Source organism: Pipistrellus hanaki, assembly GCF_964339955.1.
Source record: "Pipistrellus hanaki genome assembly, chromosome: 16".
Lineage (NCBI taxonomy): Eukaryota > Metazoa > Chordata > Mammalia > Chiroptera > Vespertilionidae > Pipistrellus > Pipistrellus hanaki.
The window spans coordinates 38,662,708-38,684,585 of NC_140518.1; the positions used below are offsets into that span (position 1 = coordinate 38,662,708).

The 21,878-nt window shown below is 48.8% G+C and overlaps 2 protein-coding genes across 5 annotated transcripts; one reads left to right on the forward strand and one right to left on the reverse strand.

Moving 5' to 3' along the window:
* Window positions 1-405: 405 nt before the first annotated feature.
* Window positions 406-2,332, reverse strand: TRAPPC1 (trafficking protein particle complex subunit 1). The gene is made up of 5 exons (XM_084863885.1): window positions 2,181-2,332; window positions 1,972-2,070; window positions 1,750-1,820; window positions 1,271-1,409; window positions 406-752 (listed from the first exon to the last, which is right to left on the reverse strand). Exons 2-5 carry the CDS (start codon window positions 2,068-2,070, stop codon window positions 624-626), a joined length of 438 nt encoding a protein of 145 aa, XP_084720011.1. The 5' UTR covers window positions 2,181-2,332; the 3' UTR covers window positions 406-623.
* Window positions 2,333-2,910: 578 nt separating this feature from the next.
* Window positions 2,911-21,420, forward strand: CNTROB (centrobin, centriole duplication and spindle assembly protein). 4 transcript variants are annotated; one of them, XM_084863838.1, is made up of 19 exons: window positions 2,911-3,724; window positions 4,713-4,797; window positions 5,037-5,118; window positions 5,756-5,912; window positions 7,015-7,131; window positions 7,349-7,465; window positions 7,810-7,908; window positions 9,126-9,362; window positions 9,701-9,847; window positions 14,589-14,722; window positions 15,242-15,367; window positions 15,582-15,744; window positions 16,868-17,126; window positions 18,567-18,724; window positions 18,993-19,056; window positions 19,226-19,396; window positions 19,544-19,676; window positions 20,609-20,681; window positions 20,899-21,420. In XM_084863838.1, the coding sequence occupies exons 1-19, from the start codon at window positions 3,443-3,445 to the stop codon at window positions 21,010-21,012; spliced, it is 2,718 nt and encodes a 905-aa protein (XP_084719964.1). In that variant the 5' UTR covers window positions 2,911-3,442; the 3' UTR covers window positions 21,013-21,420. The 4 variants fall into 4 exon arrangements, with proteins under 4 accessions (XP_084719964.1, XP_084719965.1, XP_084719966.1 ...); XM_084863839.1 differs by having other exon boundaries at window positions 3,042-3,724; window positions 18,588-18,724; XM_084863840.1 differs by having other exon boundaries at window positions 3,042-3,724; window positions 5,789-5,912.
* Window positions 21,421-21,878: the final 458 nt, after the last annotated feature.

A 21,878-nucleotide genomic window follows, 5' to 3' on the forward strand; every position in this document is an offset into this window, starting at 1 on the left:
TCCCGGAGCTCTACAGCGTGACTATTGGATGTACTGAGGAGAAGAGCAGCACCTGGGATGGTGGTTCTCTGGGGCCCGAGGCAGGCCAGGCTTCTCTAGAAGGGATGATTGAGTCCCCCAGGGAACATCTGACAAGAACTGGAGACGTTTTTTACTGTCACTACTGGGGATGGGGAGGAATGTGCTACCAGCATCTAGTGAGTCTCGCCAGGATAAGGCACAGAACAGCACTACCCCCCAACAATGAAATATCCAGCCCCAAAATATCAGTAGTGCTGCTGTTGAGAAAACCATGGTCAGAGCCTCTGTGCAGGCTCAGAGGATGTGGTCACCCTGCTTCAAGCCTCTCTGAGTGGGGCAGGGCCCCTGACCAACCACCCAAAATGACACCCTCAAGACGCAGATAGTGACAAAAAAGTTTATTCAGTACTTCTCATGGCATCTGATAGTGGATGAACCTGGAGAGAGGGCCTGGTTTGCAGGTGACGGGGAGGGCCCCGCGGAGGGGTGTATGGGGGCTGGAGGGGTTTTGAGGGCAGGCAGTGGAGAGCCCTGAGGTGAAACAGGTTAGGAAGGGCCCCAGGAAGACAGGTTCTCCTGAGGGGTGAGGTAGGGTGCTTCCTTCAGCCAGCCCTGGCAGAGAAAAAGGGCAGAGAGCGGATGTAGGAATCCAGTCGGGAGCGGAAGAGCTCACTTTGTACAGTCTGTCCCAGCGGGCACAGGGGGTTCTTCACCACCAGCTCCACGTACAGCTACGGAGAGGGAGAATGTTAGAGCCAGGCTTTGGACACTTCTTGTTTCCGACTCCAAACCTAGTATAACCTCAAGGATGTGTGAATACATAAGGACCAAGGGCTGGGAGGCAAGCCCTCCTTGATGAGAAACTAGTGGTGGGCGCGTTGAAAACTGATTTCAGCCAAAACCAGTTTGGCTCAGTGGATAGAGCGTCAGCCTGCAGACTGAAAGGTCCCAGGTTCGATTCCGGTCAAGGGCATGTACCTTGGTTGCGGGCACATCCCCAGTAGGGTGTGTGCAGGAGGCAGCTGATTGATGATTCTCTCTCATCAATGTTTCTGACTCTCTATCCCTCCTCTCTGTAAAAAAATTAATAAAATATATTTTTTTAAAAAAAAGGAAAAAGAAGAAAACTCTGACTTCAATAGGGATAAAATAGGATCCTGGCAGGAAATCAGAAGGAGTCTCGGGGCTCCACATGACCATGGCATAGCTGAGGAACTTTGGGGGGAGGGTCCCAGGGGCTGGCACTGACCGCACTGTAAATGTGATGCAGTACGTCTCGGATGGGTCCGACGCCCAGGTCAGTATTCATGACAACCTTGATCCCAGTGGGCGTCTCATAGTAATGGAGTTTGTAACGACTAGTTTGGAAGGCCAGAAAACCATCCTTCCTGCAGGGATGAGGAGGATGTTAAGGAACGGGAGCAGAATCTTCCCAAAAAGAAACTGCTAGTCATCTCTAGGTCGATCCCCTTTTCTTTAAACACATTTGTAGGTGCCTGGTTTAGTAGACACCTCCCCCAGACTCCGTTCCCCCTCCTCCACATTTGACCCCCACACCCAACCTTTCTATCATCCGGGTTTTCCCCACCATCGCTCTGGCACGCTCGCTCCGGATTCAGCTCCCTCTCTCAGGGGGCCAAATGCCCCTTCCACTCCAGAAAGCTTCCCCCACCCCAAACTCCCAAGGCTCGTCCTTTCCCCCTCAACATTCCCCCTGACTCCGCGTACATGTCTAGCGGGGACATCTTGCTGACAAACGAACGGATAGAGAAAAGCATCCCGTACATCAGCTTGAACTCCTGGAGGGAAAAAGGCAGAGTTAGCTCCTGGTTGCTGAAGGAGACGGGCCCGGGGTGGGAGAGAGCCAAGGTTAGGAGAGGGGCGGCTGGACTAGGACTATGTGCGCCTGGAGGTGCGAGGTCACCCGGGTGCGCGGGGCCCTCCCGTCACCTCCTCCTTGGGGATCCCCGCTTGCTTCTTGCGGTGCCACTCGCTGTAGTGCAGACACACTCCATTCCGGTCAAACAGGTACAGGTTGTGGACAGTCATCTGCGGGGCACTGAGCGTGAGCCTCGCTCCAGGCCCGCCCAGCCTCCGCGGGTTCCAGGGTCCCGTCCCCGAGCCTTCCAAACAGGCGGGCTCCCCACTCCCAAACTCACCGGAACTGCTCCAAGTGCCTGTCACTAGACACTTCCGGTTTCCGCGGAGCCCCGCCCCCCAGGTCCTTTCGCGGCGGCGGAGCCTGAGCTCCGTCCAAACACACCTTCCTGTCTGTGGCCCTGGCGACTGCGCGTGCGCATCCGGGCTCCCGGGCGCCCGGAGCCGTAAAGGCGGCGGCGGCGAGGCCCCGGCTGGTGACGTCACGGCGGCGGCGAGGCGGGGCCGCGGCCGGTGGGCGGGCCGCTGCCAACGGTTTTGAGTGAGGGGGAGCGCGCGAGGGGGCGTCTCAGCCTTTCCGGATCCGGGCTCGAGGGAAGGGGCTGTCGCTGGTCCCCACCCTGACAACCTGGGGGGCTGAGGACTGGAGGTGTGGGGTGATCGGAACGGGGTAATCGGAGCATCTCGGACTAGGTTTGAGGGCGACGTCCCCTCTAGGGACGTTCTGAGGGTGTGTCTGAGTTCACAAAGTTTCCTTTGGGGTAGGAGGAAGGGGGGGATTCTTTATTATTTTTTATTTTATTGCCTAAAGTTTTACATATGTCTCCTTTTGACCCAATGGACCCCCTCCCAAGGGAGGGACTCTAGGGAGCTTTGCTAGGGCTTTCTTGCTTGGAGGGGGTGTACAGGAGAGTTGACCCTGGGTAGACCTGTGCGGTGGGCGGAGGGTGCAGTGGGCGGAGGGGTGCAGTGGGCGGAGGGGTGCAGTGGGAAGAGGGGTGCAGTGGGCGGAGGGTGCAGTGGGCGGAGGGGTGCAGTGGGCAGAGAGGTGTAGGGAGCCTAAGATCCCAGCCTCTGAGATTGGAGCCAGTTGACCGGCAAGTGAGGCAGCTGGACGGAAATTAGGCCCTTATTGGATTTGGGGTTTTCATTTGCACTCTGGGTGTGGGGGTTTAAGAGCTGAGTTGACCGGCGATGCAGCCTGTGCAAAGCTGATCTGTAACGTTCAGCACTAGATGAGCTGCCGCGGTGCTTTTGCCCCAAGGGTCTTCTGTCCCCACTCCGTGCTGCACCCCCCTTCCCCGCAGTGTCCAGGAGCTGCGGGAAGAGATGCTTTTGCTCTCTCCCTTGACCGGTGGTACTGGTGGGAACCTTCCTCTGACCAGAAAGCCTCCATACCCTTCTTCACCGACGTTCCTTGGCTCGGAGCCTTCCTCCTTTCTCCGAAATCTTCCTTTTCTGTGCACTTTCCCCACCGGACTGTCCTAAAGCAGAACCTGGAATTCCCAGCTCTGCTGTCTCCAGTTTTCTCTTCCCTGTATTCATGGCGACATCACCTACCAGTCCCAGTTCACCGCTCCGGGCGGAGGATCTCCTGAGTGACTCGTCAGAAGCCCCTGCGCTGAACCAGGTGTCCTCCGAGGTCACCTCCCAGCTCTATGCTTCCCTGCACCGCAGCCGGCAGGCCGAGGCCACCGCCCGCGCCCAGCTGTACCTGCCCTCCGCCGCCCTCCCGCCTCACGAGGGGCTGGACAGCTTGGCCCAAGAGCTGAGTCGCAGTTTGTCAGTTGGATTGGAGAACAACTTGAAGAAAAAGATGAGGGAGGTGTGTCTGGAGGGGACCTCTAAGGTTTTGGGATTGGGGGTGATAAAAAACAAAAAGCTTTATCGAGAGTTGAACTATTGTTGGATTTCAAATTCCTTTTAAAAAAAATATTTTAATGATTTTGTACAAAGAGGAAGGGAGAGAGATAGTTAGAAACATCGAGGAGAGAGAGTCATCTATCAGCCGCCTCTTGCACACCCCCTACTGGGGATATGCCTGCAACCAAGGTACATGCCCTTGACCGGAATCGAACCGGGGACCCTTCAGTCCCCATGCCGACGCTCTATCCATTGAGCCAAACCGGTTTTGGCATCAAATTCCTTTTAAGGACACAGTCATGAGGGGGAGAGTGGCCTGGGACACCATCCTATGGGAAATCATGAGATTTCCCCATGTTTTCCTGTGTCAGAGATACCTGCCCTGTGGGCTAGGTTGCTGTGCATTGACGGGTTTGGGGACCGGCGGCGAGGATAAATTTTCTCCATTCTAAAAAGCAATTAGGGCTTATGGATAGAGCAACGTATGCTAAGAGCCTTCCAGCTCAAACTGGTTTTGATTGTATGGTTGAAAATTAGGCATGTAAGTAACGAAAGCATAGTTTAATAAACTAAACATGTTACAGAGAAGATAGTTATTAGTGTTTCATAGAAAAGATCTCATAACCAATTTGCAGACTGGTTACTAGGTCTTCCAGAGTTCGAAAAGCTGATAGCCACGGCCTACACAGTCGTTCAGAGGGTATTTGCTGTCTAGTCGGCAAGAATCCTCTCCGCGCTTAACTTAATGTGCCAGGTCAACTAATTACACGACCTATCTGGCTTCTGGACACATTTGAGTGTCTGACCCTTATTGGGTCAAGTTCTCCCGTTCTTGCTTTTCTCGGTGCTGGAGCAAAAAGTATTGGGTTTTAGGGGGTGCCATCTACCCTGGCAGTGGTTGAATATAGATTATTCAAGTGGCTTCTCGTTTCTGTGTTACTTTTCCCTAGGATGGTTCCAAGCATATCTTTGAGATGGAAAGTGTTCGGGGCCAACTCCAGAGCATGCTCCAGAACTCACGTGATACAGCCTATCGTGAGTAAATCCCTTCCCATAAAGGAGAACCTAGATTTACGGGGTGGGAGAAAGGAGGGAGAGGAAGCGGCTGCAGGAGGACCTAGACCTCTGACGAGATTTCAGGCTGAAGGCTCCCTGGCCTTGGCAGAGGGGCCGGAGGAGTGGGTGAAGTAGAAAGGAAGGCTCTCCGCTGTCTTCTTCAAGTGGGCCCTGTTCCCATCCTCGCCTGACCCTGGGGTCCCTCTGCCTCTCTCTAGGGGATCCCCTTCCTCCAGGAGCTGGTTCAGAGAGACGGGAAGGAGACTCCTTTGACAGTGAAAGCACAGCCATCTTGCTTAAGTGAGTTCTCCTTGGGATTCTTCTAGCTTGCTTTCTTGGAGAGCTGAGTGTTCTATTCCGATTGCTAATGTTCCTCTTAAGACCCAAGACACTTGTCAGTTAGCTTTTAGTTTTATCCTTTCTCTCCTATCTTCTACTCCCTTTACTCCTTCAGGAACGTGGGCATCTGCTGACTAGTACCTGGCCTTCTCCCAACCTCTAGTCCTTCTCCCAGGAGAATTAGCTTGCTTCTGCGGAGACTTTTATCACAGGAAGTGTGGCATAAAGGAAAGAGCACTATAGAGTGACTCATAGAACCTATGTGCTATTTCTGGTTCTACTAGAGGCCCAGTGCATGAATTTGTGCACGGATGGGGTCCTGCTGGCCCTGATCCAGGTGATCAGGCCGGCTGTGCAAAGGGGGGTGGGGGTGGAGAGGCAGGGGCAGTTGGCGGGCTGGCCCCGCCCCCCGAACTCCCGGTTGAGGGGACAATTTGCATATTAGCTTTTTATTACTTAGGATCACTATCTAACTTAATGACTTCAGCCAAGTCTCTTGCCCTTTCTGAGTTTAGTTTCCTCATTTGTAAAATGTCACGGTTGGACTAATGGGTCTCAAAGTTGTCCCAATCTTAATATGTCTACCTGGTTTACTCAGCACCCGACCCCTGCAAGACTTATCTCCATCTAGCTCAGCCCCAGCCCTGGAGGAGCTGTTTCCCCGTTACACCAGCCTTCGGTCAGGACCCCCGCTCAACCCCCCAGATTTTCCGGGCCTGAGAGATGCATTGGATTCAGAGCATACCCGCCGAAAGGTGAGATGTTAAGCTTCCTTTTGAAAGTAGCAAAGATTAGAAAAGGGCTGAGTGCTAAAGCAGGCAGAGGGCTAAGGGCCCACAGGTGGGACTTGGCTCAAATGGCTCTTCAGGGAACCTTCTTTCACCATGCTCTCTAAAACGGCACCCCTCTCCAGACATTCGTTACTCTCAGTTCCTTCTTATAGCTCATCACTCTCTGCTATATCTTGCTTGTTTTGCCCTTCTAAAATATAAGCTCCTCGTTCAGCACTGTCTTCCTGAGGTTTAGAATATACCTAACACGTAGAAGCACTCCATAAGCATTTAGTGAATACACAGTGAACTTTGTTTTCTTGTACAAATGCTTTATGGCTGGTGATGTAATGAGCTTTATCTCTTTGACCTTAGTCTATCTGAAGTAAGAAGAAAGACAGGCAGAAGAAAAATCAAAATCATTGATTATGTTGTCATTTTTGGAACTCTGTCTTCTACTTATTTTTCTTCTATTTTTCTTTTTTTTAAATATATTTTTATTGATTTCAGAGAGGAAGGAAGAGGGAGGTAGAAACATCAATGATGACATCAGAGTTATTTATTGGCTGCCTCTGGCATACCCCCTACTGGGGATCAAATCTGTAACCTGGGCATGTGCCTTCATTGGGAATCAAACCCATGACCTCTTGGTTCATAGACTGATGCTCAACCACTCAGCCATGCCGCTGGGCTCTGTCTTCTATTTTCAACTGCCTGGGCATGAATGAACGGCTTTGCCTTTATCCTTGCTGTGTTTAATCATTGTGTTCAGTGAGCTTCTCAGGCAGAATAGCTTCCATTTCTTACAGTGTGGGCTGCTGCACCTCTGCCAAAAGGTCCATAGATCCAGGGAAGGGGAGAGCCTGGAAGCTGAGCCCCCGCTCTCCGAGAAGGCAGAGGAAGGTGCTGGAAGCCTTGGACCTAAGATTCCTGCTCTAAAATTCCCAATTTTCCTCCAAACCTATTCTGTTCTTGGGATGCAGCCCATTTCCCGTCTCCAGGCCATGTCTCCCTAGAGGAGGTGGAAAGTTTGGTGCTTGGTCAGACTGAGGATGACAACACTCAGTTTCCTTATCCTTCTTCCCAGCATTGCGAGCGCCACATTCAGAGCCTACAGACGCGGGTGCTGGAGCTTCAGCAGCAGTTAGCTGTGGCTGTGACTGCGGACCGCAAGAAAGACATCATGATTGAACAGCTGGACAAGGTGCCAGGCTAGCAGAATGTGCTGGGCCTCTCCATGGGGAGCGCCAAGCAAGAGTTAACAGGGGGTGGCCAACCAACATCTCTTAGTTCATGCCAGGAGCTGGGGTGTGGGGTGGGTTACTGACTCCTGGGAGAAGGAGACTGTTGATCTCACCCCCATGGACAGAAAGAGGGCAAAAATATTATTTTGAAATTCCATCTGACTTTCCTTCCCGGAGACTCTGGCGCGTGTGGTGGAGGGCTGGAACCAGCATGAAGCCGAACGCACAGAGGTACTTCGGGGACTCCAGGAGGAACGTCAGGCGGCTGAGCTCACTAGAAGCAAGCAGCAGGAGGTGGGCGATGTGTTTTACATGGAATTAGATCCTAGGTCACTGGCTGCTAGCATAAGGGGAGTGGAAATAGCTCTGGAATTAGGTCCTAACAGATTGACCTGAATCTTGCAGTCACTGGCCTGACAATTCTCTCCTATTTCTGCTCCTTTCATGTTTCTGTTGTTAAACTTGCATCACTGATGTCTTCCCAGCTTTCCCTGCACCATGTAGTCTTTTTGGCTCTCAAGTCATTTAGTTAACTCTTAGTTTTAAAGTTTACATCCTCAGATTGTTAATGCTCTTTGAAGTATAACATATAGAGATTCCCCTCACTTCTTCTGTCCTGTGGACCTCTCTTCCCAAAGACAGTAACCCGCCTGGAACAAAGTCTGTCTGAGGCCCTGGAGGCCCTGAATCGCGAGCAGGAAGGTGCCAGAATACAGCAACGGGAAAGAGAGCTGCTGGTGAGAATGCCGGGCTGGGTTAATGCCAATAGAGGCTGTTATGTTAATTACTAATAGAAGGTTGTGAGCAATTGGTGGATGTGGGAGTTCAAAGCTTTAGTTACACCAGGGCAGTATTTCTCAAAGTGTGTTCCTCAGAACACTCGTTCTGCTAGATACTCTCCCAAAGGGCTCTGCCACCAAGTAAGTTTGAGAGACTGCAAGTTACATCCTCACCACACACATCTGGGGATTATTTTAAAATACGATTTCCGGGACCCATCCCCAGAGGTTTTGACTCAGTAGGTATAGGGTGGTGTTTAGGAACCTAAATATTTTCAGAAATTCCCTAGGTGATTTTGTTCAGCCAGGTTTGGGAATTCTAGTCTAGGGCATGGCCAAAAAAGGGATGATACACTCATTCATGTTTCTTATTGCTGAAATGATAAGGTGATTACCCATATGAATTAGTAGCCAGGTTTGGAACTTGTTCCATGCATGACACATGCTTGCTACATGCATGCTGGTACTTAAAATCTTAACCGGCTACATCCAACCGTGTTAATGAAGGTTGCTGGTTGGCTGGTACATGATAGTAGGCTGGGTTTTTTATTCTTGTGGAATTTTTTATGATGGTGATAGCTTTTATATATTGAAAACTTATTGTGTGCCAGACACTCTGCTAAATGCTTTACATACACTTTTTCCCCCCAAAGGATTTTCTAATTGATTTTTTGAGAGAGGGGAAGTAAGAGGGAGAGAGAGAGAGAATATTGATGTGAGAGCTATACATCGATCAGCAGCCTCCTGTACTCCCGCTACCAGGGATCGATCCTGCAACCTGGGCATGTGCCCTGACCAAGAATCGAACCAGCAGCCTTTTGGTGCATGGAATGTTGCCCAATCAACTAAGCCACACCGACCAGGGGCACATACACTTTTTACTTTAATCTTCACAAGGTAGACCCTAATATTATGCCTGCCCATTTCACAGATAAGGATGTGTACCTAAGAACACATAGTAAATGACAGAGCTGGGATTCAAACTGAGATTTGGACCCAGATTTACCTATTTCTGGAACAAAAGGTCTTATCTATTATATTATAATCCTGTAGGCTTGTCAGCTTTTGCATGTTTAATGGACATAATTCTCAGCAGGCACATTGTGTGGGGGTGAAGGGGCAGATTGCTGGTCTCTTGACATGCTGAGGATCTTGGTTTTCTCCTGGGGCTGTAGGAAGAGGAAAGGCGAGCTCTGACCTTGAGCTTGGAGCTAGAGCAGCAGCAGTGCCGGGCCCTGCGGGAGGAGCGGGATGAGGCTCGCGCCGGGCAGATCAGTGAGCACCGGCAGCTGGAGACACTTCAGGTTGCCCTGGAAGAAGAACGGCAGGCCTGGGCCCAGCAAGAGCGCCAGCTGAAGGAGCGCTACCAGGCGCTGCAGGAGGAGGGCCAGGCGCAGCTGGAAAGGGAGAAGGTAAAAGCAGCAGCTGGGCAACGGGGAGCAGGTGAAGGGCAAAATGATTGAATAAGATGGATGTCAGAATGTGGGGAATAGGGGGCTGGGCCGGAGAGTGAAGAACTGTATATGGGAGAGAAATGGAGCGTGTAGGGTCAGCTAGAAGGGCTTGGACACCAAATACACAGAAAATCAAAGAGTATGATTAAACAGAGATTAGAAAGGAGATCAAATGTGAAGGGAGGGAAAGGAAACTTGGGTTTTAGGGTATGGGGGGGGGGGCGTGAATTGGGGAATAGAGGTAACCGGGAGACGGGAAATTGGGTATGTACTTAAGTTCGCTTTCCCTTCCTCAGGGGAACATGCAGAGGGAAGCCCAGGCCGCCCGGGAGGCCCAGCAGCAGCTGGCACTGATGCAGGCAGAGCTGCGGCGGGCGGAAGGAGAGCTGGATACGGCCCGGAGGGAGAGAGACGCCCTGCAGCTGGAGATGAGCTTGGTGCAGGTCAGTGGAAGTAACTCTGAAGCAGTGTGACCTTTCAGGAGTCATGGCAAACACTCACATTTCTAATGAGAACTCTGACTTTTATAGGCCTTTGTTTTTATGAATAAAATGTGTGTTAAGGGAAAATTAATAAGTTTCTGAGAGCAAGTCAATCAGAGATTTCTTTCCCTTATTAGTGGTTGACTTAAGAAGATTTTCTATTTCTGGGTTAGTTAGACCAGTGTTTGAACAAACACACTTCTTTCACCTGTCCCATTGAATAAGAGGACTGACTACATGGAAACTAATTTATCATGGAGACCAACGGTAAAGATGTTAGTAAACAACTAATAAGTAGCAATTTATAAGCTGCTGTAACTCCTGAATTGGCGCTAGATGTATGTGTGCACTTGTGTACTCAGTAAGCTGCTGAGTAGCCCCTCCATGTAAGCTCTGTGCTAGGAGCTGGGAATAGCCCCTCCCAAGGAGCTCACCAGCTAGATGGGAATTTGTCTAGTGCACACATTTTTGAAGTAGTATGGAAAACGATAATTGAGGGTGAGAACTGCTCTACTCATGTCATTTTCTTAGTAAGGTCTTCTCTAACCACACTGAGTAAAATCTGAAACCTCTGAAAATCCATTTCTCTTCCCTGTTTGACTTTCCTCCTAATATACTACATAGTATACCTTTTAAAACCTTGTTTGTTTTCTATACGATCCATAAAAGCAAGTATTTTTGTCTGTTTATTGTAGAATTCCAGAATAGTGCTTGGCTTTAGTGTTCAAGTCCTCCATTTCCTTATTGTTCTACTATTATTGAAAGTAGGGTATCGAAGTCTCCAACTATTATTGTAGAACTGTCTATTTCTCTCTTTAATCCTGTTAATTATTAATGTATTTGGAGCACTCTTAGGTACATACATGTTTATAATTGTTATATCTTCTTTTTTTCATGTTTTGATTTATTTTAGAGAGAAAGGGGAGAGATAGAAACATCAATGTGAGAAACATCTATCAGTTACCTCCCATATACACTCTGACCAGGGATTGAACCTGTAACCTGGCATGTGCCTTGACCAGGAATCAAACCGGCAACCTTTCAAGTGCATGGGATGATGCTCAACCAGCTGAGCCACACTGGCCAGGGTGCTAATATCTTTTTGATATAACTTTTTTTGGTTTAAAATTTATTTTTCCCCACAACAATATTGCTCCTGAGCTCTCTTTTGGTTACTATTTGCATGGATTATCTTTTTACTTACAACCTGTGCATCTATGTATCTAAAGTGAGTCTCATGTAGAAAATATATAGGTGGATCATAGCTTTTGTTTTATTAATCATAGGCATATATAAAATTCCCTATTTAATTTATTTATAACTGGAGGCCCATTGCAGGAAGATTCCTGCAACAGGGCTTCCTGCTGCAGTCGCTGCCTGCCTGCTTCCCTCCCTTCTCCCCTGTCCCGCTTGCTTACTTCTCCGCAGCTTCACTCCCTTCTGCAGTGCGTCGCTTTTTTTTTTTTTTTTTAAATATATTATTGATTTTGTACATAGAGGAAGGGAGAGAGAAAGAGAGTTAGAAACATCGATGGGAGAGAGTCATCAATCAGCTGCCTCTTGCACACCCCCTACTGGGGATATGCCCGCAACCAAGGTACGTGCCCTTGACCGGAATCGAACCAGGTCCCTTCAGTCCCCAAGCTGACGCTCTATCCATTGAGCCAAACCGGTTTCGGCTGTGCTTGGCTTCTTTCTATGCTATCTTCAGCCGTTGCTCTGGCCTGGATATGCAAATTAACCGCCATCTTGGTTGGGTTAATTTGCATACTCCCCCTGATTGGCTGGTGGGTGTAGTAAAGGTACGGTCAATTTGCATGGTCCTCTTTTATTAGGTAGGATGATAAATAACTACCTTTTTTAAATTACAGTTGACATTCTTTTGTAGGGTGTTTTTTGTTTTTTTTGTTTATAAGACTAACTGCTATAGTCTGTTTAAAAATATATTTTTGTTGATTTCAGAAAGAGGAAGGGAGAGGGAGAGATAGAAACATCAATGATGAGAGAGAATCATAGATTGGCTGCCTCACACCCTCTACTGGAGATCAAGCCCACACCCAGGTATATGCCCTGACCCGGAATTGAATCGTGACCTACTGGTTCATGGGTCAACACTTAACTGCTGAGCCATGCTTGCTAACTTGGTTAGGCTCACACACTCTCTCTCTCGCTTTTTCTCTTATCCTCTCTCCTCTTCCCACCCTCTTCTTTCTCCCTTTCCCACCTCACATCATTTGAGAGGGTTTTTTTTGGGACATCATGGGAGAATATTCTTTTTTTATCATTTAAATTCTTTAAGATTTATTTTATCTCTTTTTTAAATATATTTTATTGATATTTTACAGAGAGGAAGGGAGAGAGATAGAAAGTTAGAAACATTGATGAGAGAGAATCATTGATCACTGCCTCTTGCACATTCCCTACTGGGGATGTACCTGCAATCATGGTACATGCCCTTGATTGGAATCGAACCCGAGACCTTTCAGTTCGCAGGCCAAGTTAGCCAAACCGGTTTTGGCAGATTTATTTTATCTCTCTCTCTCTCTCTTTTTTTTTTTTTTTTTTTTTTTTTTTTTAAGTAATTGCTTTTCCATTTTTTCAGATTTTTAAAAAAATGTATTTTATTGATTTTGTACAGAGAGAAAGGAGAGAGATAGAGAGTTAGAAACATCAATGAGAGAGAGTCATCGATCAGCTGCCTCTTGCACACCCCCTACTGGGGATATGCCCGCAACCAAGGTACATGCCCTTGACTGGAATCGAACCCGGGACCCTTCAGTCCCCAAGCCAACGCTCTATCCATTTAGCCAAACCGTTCGCCTGCCTGCCTGCCTGCCTGCCTGCCTGCCTGCCTGATTGCCCCTAACCACTCTGCCTGCCAGCCTGATAGCCCCTAACTATTCCCCTGCTGGCATGATCGCCTCCAATTGCCTTCCCCTGCAGGGCATAGAAACAGAAAGTAGAATGTTGGTTGCCAGGATTGGGGGAAGGGAAATAGGGAGTCATTCGGTGGATATTGAATTTGAGTTTTACAAGATGAAAAAGTTCTAGAAATCTGCATAACAATATAGTTAACACTACTCAAATGTTCACTTAAAATGGATTAAGAGGGTACATTTCATATTATGTGTTTCTTACCACAATTTGAAAAAATTTAGGTTAGTGCAAGAGTTTGGTATGATTGGGACATATTTTGGGAGAAGTGAGGTAGATGGGTGGTGGGAAATCATAAAGGGCCTTGTAAGCCATTTTAAGTAGCTGGAACCCTTTTTAGCCAGTTGGGGTATTTGAAGGGTTTCAAACAAGAGAACAGATCACACATTTTTGTATTTTAGGATACTTACTCAGCCACGAAGAGGAGGATCTATTGGGTCCAGAATGGGAGAGGGGGAAGATATGGTAGAGGAATGAGGTCAATTATACTTGAAATAATATTGAATTAACGTAGTAGTGAGTGGAGGGGTAAATTGGATGTTAAGGAAATGGAATGGGACAATCAGTTGGAAGGTAAAGAAATAGTAGTTGTTAAGGATAACTCCAGGTTTCAAATAGCTTGCGTGTTTCAGTGGAGATGGGTGTCATTAAGATAAGAAATACAGTAGGGACAAAGATTTGAGGGTAAAAAAAACAAATGAGCTCATTTTGGATATACTGTGTTTGAGGTGTATCCAGATAGTTATGCAATAGTCATTCTTAAAGCCTGGAAGAAAGGTCTAGGCTAACGAGAGATTTAGAAAGTGTTTGAAGTGTAAATGGTAACAAAAAACATGGCCTAAAGGCCAAGCGTTGATTATACACATGCAAAAGCATCAGTGGCCAGTGTTAGCACATGGTCAAAAGAAGGTTGAGGACAGAACTGAAGGAAGCATTCAACCTTTATGGACAGAAGGAAGAAGAGCAATCAGCTGAGTCCGAGGAGCAGTCAGACAGAAAGAAAACCCGGATGGTGGCAGGTGGCATCATGGGAGCTAAGGAGACATGGTTTTAGAAGGAAGGGTTGGTTTAGGTGACAGATGTTGCATAAGACTGAGAAAGCACCAGTGTTGGATTTAGAAATTAAATTCTTTGCCATGAAATATACTGTAAGTAGAAATCAGATTTCAGTGAGTTGAAAAAGAAATATGAGAAACTGGAGAGTGATACAGCCTGGTTCTGCTTTAGGAGGAAGGGACACTGACATTTATTGAATGTCAGGTGCTGTTACCTCTGACACATAAAATAAATTTAATTGTTCTACCTAACATTTATTTTGGTTAAAAATACATTGCTGCCGAAACCGGTTTGGCTCAGTGTTAGAGTATCGGTCTGCGGACTGAAAGGTCCCAGGTTCGATTCCGGTCAAGGGCATGTACATTGGTTGCGGGCACATCCCTGGTAGGGGGTGTGCAAGAGGCAGCTGGTCGATGTTTCTCTCTCATTGAGGTTTCTAGCTCTCTATCTCTCTCCCTTCCTCTCTGTAAAAAACCAATAAAATATATTTTAAAAAAAACAAACATTTCTTTTGTCCAGAGTCATTTTCAGTGTTGTGTGCATATAAGGTGTGAGTGCTTCATGACCTGAAAGGGAAGGGAACCTCTGTCACTCCCGTGGAAAGTTCTTGACTTTCATCCCTCGGGCGTGTGAGGGGAAATGGCACGTTCTATCATCAATCCTCTCTTAATTCCAAACAGAATTGACTTACCCCACCTCCCTTCACTCCCAGGCCCGGTACGAAAGCCAGCGGATCCAGCTGGAGTCAGAGCTGGCTGTGCAGCTGGAGCAGCGGGTGACGGAGCGGCTGGCCCAGGCTCAGGAGAGCAGCCTGCGGCAAGCAGCTGCCCTGAGGGAGCAGCACAGGTACCGGGGCTTACAGGATGCTGCCCTCCTCGGCCACACGGGAGTCATCCATGCCCAGCCCCATCCTCCGATCCCGTTATCGTTTTCCAACATGCTGGCGGGTGCATCTGGGGGACAGCTGCCTCCGGTGCAGAGAGCCAGAGTGCTTGGCGATTTTCCTCCCTTAGGGCATAGCCTTTACCCAGTAACTGATGAGACAACGATGAGCTGTGACCTCCTCCATCTCCAGAGCTGCCCTGTGGGACCGAGCCTCCTTCCCATGCCAGTCTCACTCCCCTCATCCCCACTCCCCTGCCAGTTTTCTCTGGAAATGCTTCTTAAGTGAACTATTTTCCCATAAATCCTCACCTCAGCCCCTGCTTCTGGAGAACGTACCCTAAGACACCAGCTTTGTCCTTGTCTCTTTCCTGAGCCCCCTGTGCTGGGCCTTGCCGGCTGCCTGTGGCCGCCCTCTCACAGGCACGCATGCTGGCTTACTCTGTCTCCAATTCAGTTTTCTCGTCTCACCTGTCCTCTCAGGAAGCAGCTGCAGGACCTCAATGGACAGCACCAGCAGGAACTGTCCGCTCAGTTGGCTCAGTTCAAGGTGGAAATAGCAGAACGAGAGGAGAGGCAGCAGCAGGTGGCTCAGGACTATGAGCTCCGGTACTGGTCCTGGGAGAATCCCTTTAGGCCTGGTCCTTGCCCTGCATAAAGCCCAAACGGGAGTGGCGAAGAGCTGCCCCCATGGACCTGTCCTCTTCTCATGGCCCCACTGCCTCTCGGGATTTCCCATGTCTCTGCCATTCCACTTTGGTTCCTCTCATTCCGAGTCTGCTTTCTCAGAGGCTGCCCACGTCAGCTCCCGTCTCTTCTCCAGACTGGCCCGGGAGCACGCGCGAGTGCGGGAGCTGCAGAGCAGGAACCAGCAGCTGGAGGAACAGCGGGCCGAGCTGGTAGAGCGACTCCAAGCCATGCTGCAGGCCCACTGGGAGGAGGCAAACCACCTGCTGGGCACCTCTGCCCTGCCTGCCAACCCCCCAGTAGGCATTTCCCCTTAAGCTAAGCTGCTCAGAGTTGTGTTTCGATCCCTTCTTTGGAAATCTAGCTTCCTCCCAAGGGAGCTCCTAAGTTCAGGTCCTTGGACCTGCATTTTTTTAAATTATTTTTTTTAATCTGTGTACTTTTCCCAGAAATAACTGTCTCGTCAAAAGAAATCTTTTTTCCATGGCCATAGCTCACCCAGACTGGCCACACTGCCATGGTCCTAACTCACTCCTCCCAGTCCAAGAGGTGGTGAGGAACACATGATATTAGTTTTGCCAAATGGTAGTTGAATTATGATGTTAAGGGCCAAAATTATTGCTAAGTCCTGCCCTGGAGTAGGGTTGAGAGTCTCATCCCTGACCTGTCTAATGTTGGCACCTCCTGCTTCCTTCTTTTAATTATGAAATTTTCATTATTAGCTAAAATTTTTTTTAATAGGTAGTAGCATGCACATGGTAAGAAAAAAAAATCCAAACAAATCAAAAAGGCACACAGTGAAAGTAATCTCCATCCCGTATCTGCACCTCAGTCTCCCGGTACTTTATTAGTGTCTTGAGTGCTCTCCCCACAAATGGTAGCCTTCTATACACTACTGTATACTTGTTTTTTTAAAAAATATATTTTATTGATTTTGCACAGAGAGGAAGGGAGAGAGAGAGAGAGCCAGAAACAATGATAAGAGAGAGTCATCGAACAGCTGCCTCTTGCACATCCCCCACTGGGGATATGCCTGCAACCAAGGCACATGCTCCTGACCAGAATCGAACCCGGGTCCCTTCAGTGTCCAAGCCGATGCTCTATCCATTGAGCCAAACCGGTCTAAGCTACTGTATACTTTTTTATTTAAGTACATATTAGTGATATTTAAATTTGTTGCCTATATTTTGCTACATTCTACAAATTGCTGCAATAAATATCAATGTTTTGTGCTAATATATCTATACAACTTTTAGAAATGGAATTGTAAGATCAAAAAGAAGCATTTTAAAATTTGATAGATACTATAAAATCCTCTTAGCAAGTTCTACTAATTTGCAATCTGTACCATGTCTTGCCTCTTTAAATGCACTGGGCTCTGACCCTTCTTTCTGCCCTTCTTTCTGCCCCTCTTATGCCCAGGCCCCCGCCGCCTGCCCCTCCAGCCCTGGGCCTCAGGAACGAGAGAAGGGGGAGAGGAGGAGCTGGACGATGCCTCCCATGGCCGTGGCCCTGAAGCCTGTGTTGCAGCAGAGCCGGGAAGCAAGGGACGAGCTGCCTGGGGTCCCACCTGGTCTCTGCAGCTCCTCCCCAGACCTGAGCCTCCTGCTGGAGCCCCCTTTCCAGAACCAGCATTCCTTCCAGCCCTTGGAGCCAAAGCCAGATCTCACGTCGTCCTCAGGTAACTGGGACAGGCATCTTTGGGATCCCTTAATGCACTAATTGGACCCTCTTCCCTCGCTCTTTTCTGCCTGGGACTTGAGCATTTAGATGTCTGAGTGACCTTAGGTTGTAAGGAGTAGAAATCTACTCAAGTTGGTTTGAATAAAGGCAGTGAGAGCTCATGGAAATGTGATGTAGCGGGACCAGTGGGACCTGGCGTTGGACCCAGCAGCGCTGCCAGGGGCTGAGGCGGCTGCTCTTCCTCCCTGTGGGCTCGCATGGGCTTTGACTGCCTCTCCCTGCACATCTGCTTCTCTCTCGGTGGACCAGCACTTCCTCTACTCAGGATTTTAGCTCTCATAACTTTAGCTTGAACATGGATTTGACCAGCCAAGACGCTAGATAACCTTATAGAGACCACGGTGTCTGTTTTGTAGGTCCAGTTTAAAGAGATGTAATCTGCCCTGACTGGTTTGGCTCAGTGGATAGAGCATCGGCCTGCGGACTGAAAGGTCCCAGGTTCGATTCCGGTCAAGGGCATGTACATTGGTTGCGGGCACATCCCCAGCGGGGGTTGTGCAAGAGGCAGCTGATCGATGTTTCTCTCTCATTGATAGTTCTGACTCTATCCCTCTCCCTTCCTTTCTGTAAAAATATCAATAAAAATATATTTTAATAAAAATAAATAAAAATAAATAAATAAAGAGGTGTAATCTGATGGATTGGACAACCTTGGGGTGTGCAACTTGGGTGGATGGGATGCTCTGTGTGGTGCAAACATGACGACCAGGTTGAGTTAAGAACGAGGGATGCCCTGGCCAGTGTGGCTCATTTGATTGGAGTGTTGCCCGGTGCACCAAAAGGTCTCAGATTCAATTTCCGGTCAGGGCGCATAACCCAGGTTGTGGGTTTGACCCCTGGTTGAGGTGTGTGCAGGAGGTGGCCGATCAGTGTTTCTCACATCGATGTTTCTCACATCAGTGTTCCCCCTGAATATTAGTTTCAGTTCTGTAAGTGGTTTAGGGTGGTACTAGAGGCCTGATGGCACGAAATTCGTGCAATGGGCTCGGCCCTCACAGCCAGGGGGCTTGCCTCAGCCCTCGAAGCCCCAACTTTGTTCGGAGGGTTGTCCAGAAGGACATCAGGAAGGTCGTTCGGCTGTCCGGTCTAATATGCTTTTATTAGTATTATAGATTTGTTTATTTAGAGTTTGAGTACTGCAGCTTTCCCCTTTCATCTACACTTCTTAGAATTCAGCTGACTCATCTCTCAGTCCCTTATAACCCTTTCCTCCAGTTACTTTAATTTTTCGTTATCTCCTCCTGCTACAATGTCCCTCTTATGTATAATAGGCCTCTTTTGGGGGGGCATTTGGTGAGCTGAGTTGTGGAGGAACCCCTGCCCCTACAACATACACATGTGTACGTGTGCATGTGCACATACATGTCTCATTTCACAGATGGGGCCTTCTCCTCTGCAGTTGGAGCCTTCCATCCCGATCACAGAGCAGAACGGCCGTTCCCTGAGGAAGACCCTGGCGCCGAGGGCGATGGCTTCCTGAAGCCAGGGCTGCCTCCCCCGTCTCAGCTGGAGGGCCTCAAGCACTTTTTGCAACAGGTAAGAGAGGGCCCCTCATCCCACCTTTCTTTCTTCTTCTTTCTTCCTCATTTCCTTTTTCTATCTAGGAGTCCAGGGCGGGCTTCATCCCCCTTTCTGGATTAATACTTTGTCCCAGCTTCTTCCTCTCAGTCTTATTCCTGTCTCATCAATCCTTTCAGGAACTTAGTGGCCAACTGTAGCTCTTACTTCCCCAGCTTCTGCTTCCCTCAGATACCCGAGTCTCTTTCTTTATTGGTCCTGAGGGAGCCTTCTATCTTGTCCCCAGCTGCTGGAGGCAGGTCCCCAGAACAGTGAGGACCCCTCTGTGGACCTGTTACCCCCGAAGTCTGGTAAGTGCCAGCCTAAAGGAGGCTGGGGCTGGCCTGGAAAGGTGGGGGGGTTGTCTGGGAAGGACGTAGGAGCTGACAAAGGTGATGGTGCCTAATAAAGGCCAGGGGGCAGGACTTCCTCGGCTCTTTAGCCCGTTTCCTGATTCTCTGATCTCTTTTCTTTTGCTAGTTCCCCTGACCGTCCCATCTTGGGAGGAAGCCCCTCACGTGCCACGCCTCCCACCCCCTGTCCATAAAACCAAAGTACCCTTAGCCATGGCGTCTAATCTTTTCCGGGCCCATGAGCTCCCCTCAACCCATTCACAGAGCAGTGGCCCCAGCAGCGGCTCCCCGGAGCGAGGTAAGAGTCATGGTTTCCTGGGAGACAGACAGGGAGGGGTCGGGTGTGGAGCCAGCACTGGAACAGAGGCCGTTCCGGGTTCCCAGGGGGATGGGACGAGGGCCAGGGAGAGGTCTGGGATGGCCACCACCACTGACTGTCTCTTAGGTGGAGATGGGCTCCCGTCCTCGAGGCAGCTGATGGAGATGTCGCAGCTGTTACGGCTGTGCCAGGCCCGGGCCGGGGGCGCACTGCCTGCTGAGGACCTGCTGCTCTACCTGAAGAGGCTGGAACAGAGCGGGTACCGGCGGGAGGGGAGGGAGGAGGCTTAGTGGGTAGAATCTGGACTGTGGGCAGGCAGACGGGTCAGGCAGGGAAGGGAGGGATGTGTGTGTTGTCCTTTTCTGGGGAGGAAAGTGAGGGTGAGGGCACATCAACAGGCTGTTTCCTCCTCTGTCTCTCACTGCTCCCACCTTTCTTTGTCTCTTCCTTTCTACTTTGTATTTTTTCTTTGCTTCTAAAATGTCTCTTCACAATGTCTTTCTAGGTTTTCTTTTTTTCTTTTTAATATATTTTATTGATTTTTTACAGAGAAGAAGAGAGAGGGATAGAGTTAGAAACATCGATGAGAGAGAAATCATCCATCAGCTGCCTCCTGCACACCCCCTACTGGGGATGTGCCCGCAACCAAGGTACATGCCCTTGACCGGAATCGAACCTGGGACCTTTCAGTCTGCAGGCCGATGCTCTATCCACTGAGCCAAACCGGATTCGACTCTACCTTAGTTTTGTCTTCTTTACCCTGCAGCTCTTAATTCTGTAGCCTAGGCTGTGATTTCTTAGTATAACTCAGTATTTGATTGCACTTATTTCTCCTCCTATTTAATTCCAGGTCTATCTTGTTTATTTTTATTCTTTTGTTAAATATATTTTTACTTATTTCAGAGAGGAGGGGGGATGGATATAGAGATAAAAGCATCAATCATGAGAGAGAACCATCGATTGGCTGCCTCCTGTACGTCCCTTAATTGGGGATCGAGCCTGCAACCCTGGCCTGTGCCCTTAGTGGTAACTGAACCTGGGACCCTTCGGTCCACAGGCCGATGCTCTATCCACTGAGCCAGACTGGCCCGGGCTATTTTTATTCTTAAGAGACAGAGTTGGGGAGTAGCTCCTCTGTTTGGTTGGGGAGAGTGGGAGGACCTGCTTCCCCATCCTGCTCCCTGTGTGCAGGACCTACAGCCGCGGGGAGCCTGTCTCCAGGAGGAACGCAGACGCCCGCCTGGGGGAGGCCCCCCGGAGAGAGGTGAGCACAGCAGACAGACTGAGGGGGGTTCCTCCAACTCCACACACTCCCTGGCTGGCCTGTTCTCTGTGGCCTCGCCCATCCGATTCCTGTCCGTTTTCTGTAGGGGCCCCTCCCCTTTGCCGAAAGATGCTGGTCCTCTCCCCAGGGAGGTGGGGATGGGAGTACACAATGCTGACTGTCTCTTCTCTTCCTCCGGCCTCACATTCCCTCCCAGGCTCTCCCTCGCCGCCTCACCGCGGTCCCTAAGACGGAAAAGCCTCCAGCTCGCAGGAAAAGCGGACACCCTGGCCCTGGCGGCGTGCGGAGTCGGGCGGGAATCTGGAGATGAGCCCCGCCCTTTCTCCCCTGTTTGTGCTCTTATTACTCTTTTAATAAATGCTCGAGAGGCTGTTAGAGTCTGTGACTCAGGAATTGGCAAATGGAGGTTTTGTAGGAAACTATTTTGTAAAGAAACCTCATTTTATTCTGTTTGAGTGTGTTTTTTATATGTCACATTTCTATTTTGTATTCTGTGGAAAAGGACAGGAGGACAGTTTCATGGCTAGATGGGAGAGTTTTAATGAGCTAAGGTTCAATATTTAAAGGATAAAACCTACAGAGTGACTAGCTGTGATTGGCAGTGTAATTTTGAATGATTTTTATTTTCTTTCTACATTCCTGTGTTTTCCAACTTTTCTAAAACAAGTATGTATTATTCATCAGAACAAACTTTTAATAAAATAATAATTTATGGAAAGAGTTTGAGTAAAAAATTGATTGTTGGAGAGAGATTTTTCTTTCAGGAACAAATTATTTTAAGATTTTAACTTTTTAAAAGAATTGAAAAGGAGGAAGGGAGAGGGGGTGCAGAAAGGAGAGGGAAGGAGAGAGAGAGAAACATCAATGGGTTGCTTCCTGTATACTCCATGAACCCTCAACCTAGGTATGTGCCCTGTCTGGGAATCAAACCTACAACTTTTTGGTGAACGGGATGATACTCCAACCAACGGAGCCGCCCGCCCAGGGCCTCATGAGCATTCTTAGTGACAGAATCTACTAGAGTCTGTGAGGCCCTTCTGTTTGCTTCTCAATTATTCAGTTAGGATAATCCAAAATAGATATAATAGGATATAGACTCAAATAGCATTTCATATTAATGAATGTTTAGGTCTTATTTCCTCCCATCTAAAAAGTAACTTCTTAGACCTAGCCGGT